Genomic DNA, 5,262 nt, shown 5'->3' on the forward strand with positions numbered 1-5,262 from the left:
TGCCCTTTAATTTGGAGTTGTCCAGTAGCTCAAGATGTGTGAGGATCCAGTCCATTAATTTTTCAGAAGAGTTGTTCGTGGGGGACTGGCTTCCTTTCCACTTTTGCTTCTTTTCTCATGTGCTGCAGCAATGATGAATTAGATTTATTGGCAGCTTTGGCCCGCTGGATCTGGTTGAGGAGAAATACATTAGTCTTTGAAGGTACTTTTATCCATCCAAATATTGTATTCAAAGGGGCTGTTGATGCACTTGATGAGTTTAAAAAATGTCATATGCAGGATCCAAATGTTTCTATACAAGAGGTTGACAGTTGTATTCCTCATAGTAGAGCTTAATTGGCAGCCTCCACCAATAGGTTTTATTAAGGTAAACTGAGATGCGGCGATTACCACAAAGGATGAGTGCATTGGTATGGGAATTGTAGCTAGAGACTTGTGTGGGTAACTTTTTGGGAGCAAAATGTATACATCAACAGATTTCAGCTGACCCTGGCCAAGTAATTGGCAGAAGCCATGGCGCGCAGCACTAAATGCAGTCCTCTTCAGCAAGGAAGTTGGTCATTTTTTGGATGTTACGTTGAAATGTGATGCTTTACAAGTGGTTCGCGGGATAAATTCGGATACACCTTTCCTTAACTGGATTGACCATTTTATTGAAAGCATTCACCATGAGTTGGGGTTCCTTAGATCCTCCTGTTTTTATTCCTAGGGAAGTTAATTTCATAGCTCATACTCTTGCTAAGGAGGCTATTATTTTCAGAATTACTTACGTATTGTTGGAGGATATTCCTAATATATAGTATCCTTAGTATTGTAATTAGGGAACGAGAGTTCCTAGATCCTGAGTTGGTCAGTTTTTATCTATCAATAAGTTTTATGAGGAAGTTTCCAAGCGTCAAGATCCCAAACAAGAGGAACGTAAAGGCAACAGTTGTCGTTTGGAAAAAATTAAGAGTAAAAAGTGAGAAAATAGAATTTCTAAATAAAATTCCAATTGCTAAAAATATATGAAACTTGAATATAGTAATTAGCTATTTGAATTGTTAAAAATATATGAAACCTGAATATAGTAATTAACTGTTTGAATTGCTAGCAATTTCAACCGTTAATGTGAGAGAATTTATATAAAACATAAGTACCCAAATAAATTTTAGACTAGTCAACTATTTATCTGAACACGTGAATTTCATATCAAACTGTTCAAATTGTTAACAATGTTAAGAGTATATTAGGGGGGTTGATTTAAGAGATTTATAGTAATTACTTTTTGTTATCTCCTATAAATCAAATTTGAAGGCAATCAAATCGGATTGATTTGATTGTAATCAGATTTGATGGTAATCAAATCAAATTAAATTTTATTACCATACTTATCTACGTAAACTCTCCATAATTCTTCTATAAATAGAAGCATCGTGTGTTGTGAATTTATCAAATGAATAAGAATATAATGTAGCCCTTTAGGCTTTATCCTGTTGACATAAATCATCGATCAAACAATGTAAAAACTCTTGTCTCTATTTTATCATGGATAATTGCACAATTAGTCCCTGGGGTTGGGCTAAATTACAAATCATTCCATGTGATACAAAAAATTCATTGAGGGTCATTGTGGTAAATTATAATTATGAATCACTCCTTGAATACGTTTTCCGTCTACTAAGTTAACATAATCCGTTAGTTAGCTACGTCATACCCAATAAGAAATCGACACGTGTCTATTACAATAAAAAAAATAGAAATCTATGAAAATAAATAAATAAATAAAACTTAAAATTATTCTGGCAAAATTGGCTGGAATCTGGCCATTGTCGCCAGAATCCGGTGAAAGTAGCTAGAATCCTACCAGGCAGTGACAGAATCTTGTTACCAGTGGTTTTTCGCTGTTAGTATTTTTTCATATGAACCAAATGCTAGAAAATATTTTCAGAAAAATTAATTAATTTTTTTTTAAAAAAAATGATTTCGTTGAAAATATTTTACGACGAAAAACATTTTACGTCGAAACAAACGACCAGCGAAGGATGAAGAGACGCTTGGGCCAAGAGTAATTCAAAGCCATTTATTAAAAATAACTTCAAGCACGCTTTTATTTATTTACATCCATAAGATTTGAGAAGTTACAAGGTTTGTATACATCCTGCAATGTGAAGTAGGAAAAGCCAGCATCGTAATTTCACTAGTCATTGTGATTCATAGATTTGGCTATAAATCATTTTAAACTAGAGTTCAGTCTTTGTGGCTTGTAACTGTCTCTTCACCAACGCAGTGTAAATTCCATCCTGGCTGAGTAGCTCTTCGTGGCTGCCGCTTTCCGCTACCTGACCGTCTGCTATAACCGCAACAGTGTCTGCACTTTTGACAGTTGAAAGCCTGTGTGCTATGACAAGAACAGTCCTGCCCCTCATCAGAGAATCCATGGCATCCTATACATAGCATTGGCATTGGTTAATTGATCCGTCTCATAAATGAACAAAATAAAATTTCTTCTAAGAGTACATGGATTGGAAAAGGCGTGGTTGCCAGCACAGTGTTATGTTAATAAAGCATTTCAAGGGAAGGATGTAGCTCCTGATGCATAAAAATAAAGGTGCACATTTTCTTTTCTTTTCTTTTCTGATCGTCTTGGGGCTGGAAAGGAATAAGCTATGGGTGGCCAAGAAAGTGTTAAATGGGGCAGCAGAGAGACTAGTAAACATTCATACAAGAAAGTTGAGCAGCTCCACCAGGTCCAATGACCAGACCAAAAGTAGGCAGCTTATTATTTAGGCTTTGGTTTATGTCTTGTGCTTATGCACACAAGCTGGGGGTGTTACACATCATCAATTATTGACGTGACACACTCAGCTTGCGTCCTGTGCACATAGGACACAAGTTATACTCTATTATTTATTAGTGAAAAGAAAGAAGAACAACAAGAATGACAAATGATTGGGTAGGAAGAAATATTTAAAGGTCCTCTGGAGGGGAAGGCTAGATAAGACTTTGAATCTATACTCAAACTACAAAGAATTACATAAAGGGCAAAAACGATATATGAATTCTTTTACAAACAAATTAAAGTTAGATATGAATATTAATTAAGTCAAAAAGTGCTGGTCCAGTATGTCATCAGCTTATAATCTTATATATGAAACACACTTGGTACTTTTCAAATCCGTGAATTACTAAGATCTGCCAATCTTACCTGAACAAGGTATTCACTCTCGGCATCTAGAGCACTAGTGGCTTCATCCAATAATAAAACTCTTGGGTTCAATAGTAGTGCTCTCGCAATTGCTACTCGTTGTTTCTGGCCTCCTGAAAGCCTCAACCCACGTTCTCCAACGATAGTTTGATACTTTTCTGGAAACTTTTCTATGAATTCATGGGCATTAGCCATTTTCTGAAACATTTATCTCTTTATTAGTATAAATGGAGAAAAGTAAAAGTTGAAGACGCTCATTTGTCCGAAGGAAAAGGTAGGGGAAGGATTAAACTCACAGCTACAGTTTGTATATCAGTAGAGCTTGCTTTTCCATTGAACCCATAGGCAATGTTTTCTTCCACAGAACAATTGAAAAGAACAGGCTCCTGGCTCACTATACTTATCTGTACAAATATAGAAATGTAAGGTGCCGCAGAATCTCACGATATAGCTACAAATATAAGGTACAAATATATCTGTACTTAAGCAGTTCATGGGCATGCTTATAACTTCTGTGCTGGCTGTATACAGAATGCAGCCCTCATCTCTGATATAGCTACAATTTTCTTAATTTGCAGATAATAGACAAGCAAAGACACTCTACTAAACCCTAAATTACATGCATGATCGAGCAGAAAAATATCCAAAAACAAATTAAATTACCTTTCTATGGAGATAATCATGTGATATTTCCACTAGCGGAACCCCATTTAGCAAAATCTTTCCCTTGAATGGGTCATAGAACCTCTCAATTAAGTGGGCTATTGTCGTCTGCAATTAATAGACAAATAAATAATTCTAACATTCAAAAAAAGTCCCATTTCACATGAAGGAAAAAAATGATACAAGAGGAAATGAAAATGAAAATGTAAAGGTAAGGATAATATTATTACTTTTCCACCACCACTTGGACCGACAAGAGCAACTTTTGAACCGGGCCTCAGTTTTAATGTTATTCCCTGCAATTAAAAAAGTGGTCGTAGATGGAGTCACATGCAGCGGCGGAGCTAACATCACAAATGCATTTTACATTTGATTTGCACAATCGGATGGAGTGACTTTTTAGTGAATAAGCTAGCTATTTTAGCGTAAAGATAAAAATAGCTAAGCCATTAAGAATGCTCGAAGTATGATAAACTTGATTTGGATTCTTTCAATAATTCAATCCGAAGTAGGATTACTGGGCAACAGAGCAGACTCAATTGAATCTTAGAAGTAATGTTTCATTTCCTTCATGTTTAATTTACTATTCTTCTTTCAGTTTATAGTGTCCTAATCCTGATGCATGAAAGGGTTAGATCAATAAAGCTGATTCCACTGTCAAAATATATATATATGCAAATTAATGATGCAATCATCTTGTTCACAAGAAACGAATTCTCATTATTACCTTAAGTACCGTATGACTTGGGCGAGAAGGGTAAGCAAACCAGACATCATCCAATTCCACATCTCCATCAGGATTTCTGCCATCAAGGCTTCAATGTTACTCAGAGCAAGATTACTTCAATCTCAATGTATAAGAGGATAAAAGTAGGAGGTGGTGCAACTAACTGACCCAATACAATAGGGCACTTATCTCCCGATCTTGCATGGATGAGACGCGATCCAGGAGCTGAAAAACTCTCCTGCTTGCTCCTGTAGCTTTCATTGCTATTGTATACATTCCTGATAAAGAGGATATTGAGGACCCAACTGCAGACGGAGAAATTTATTAGTTTTGTAAAGTTTTAGTAGCTATAAAGCTTTCAAACAAACAATGAAAGACAGAAACCTATCACGTATACTTTGAACACTTTCAATATTCTTTTTTTATTTTTTTATTTTATATTTATTCAGAATATTCTATTACAACATAAAATCTATAATATTGGCCAAGTTTCCTAGAAATTTTATGAGTGTCTTGTGATTATGTCTAAGATGAAAGCTAAACTCGAACATGATTTTCCCAAGGCAGTAAACAATGAGGAAAGTACCTGTTTGACTATAAAGAACGAAGGATATAAGAGCGCCTGCAGTCATGGAGCCTGTTATTGTCAAATAAGCTCCATAAACCACCACTACGATGACAGATA

The 5,262-nt window shown here is 35.5% G+C and overlaps 1 protein-coding gene across 1 annotated transcript; it reads right to left on the bottom strand.

Annotated features, from left to right (window-relative positions):
* Positions 1-2,184: 2,184 nt before the first annotated feature.
* LOC133852591 (ABC transporter B family member 25-like) lies at positions 2,185-5,044 on the bottom strand. The gene is made up of 8 exons (XM_062289363.1): positions 5,040-5,044; positions 4,752-4,882; positions 4,578-4,654; positions 4,081-4,146; positions 3,851-3,958; positions 3,484-3,591; positions 3,188-3,385; positions 2,185-2,426 (listed from the first exon to the last, which is right to left on the bottom strand). The coding sequence occupies exons 1-8, from the start codon at positions 5,042-5,044 to the stop codon at positions 2,223-2,225; spliced, it is 897 nt and encodes a 298-aa protein (XP_062145347.1). The 3' UTR covers positions 2,185-2,222.
* Between the last annotated feature and the right edge of the window lie 218 nt (positions 5,045-5,262).

This window comes from Alnus glutinosa, chromosome 12 (assembly GCF_958979055.1).
Source record: "Alnus glutinosa chromosome 12, dhAlnGlut1.1, whole genome shotgun sequence".
NCBI lineage: Eukaryota > Viridiplantae > Streptophyta > Magnoliopsida > Fagales > Betulaceae > Alnus > Alnus glutinosa.

What these genes read in the sequence shown, in the direction of transcription:
- LOC133852591 (XM_062289363.1), bottom strand. An exon ending in CAAGTCATACGGTACTTAAG is followed by an intron (nt 4,147 to 4,577) that starts GTAATAATGAGA and finishes TTTTAATTGCAG; the next exon opens with GGAATAACATTAAAACTGAG. An exon ending in CTGATATACAAACTGTAGCT is followed by an intron (nt 3,386 to 3,483) that starts GTGAGTTTAATC and finishes TAAATGTTTCAG; the next exon opens with AAAATGGCTAATGCCCATGA.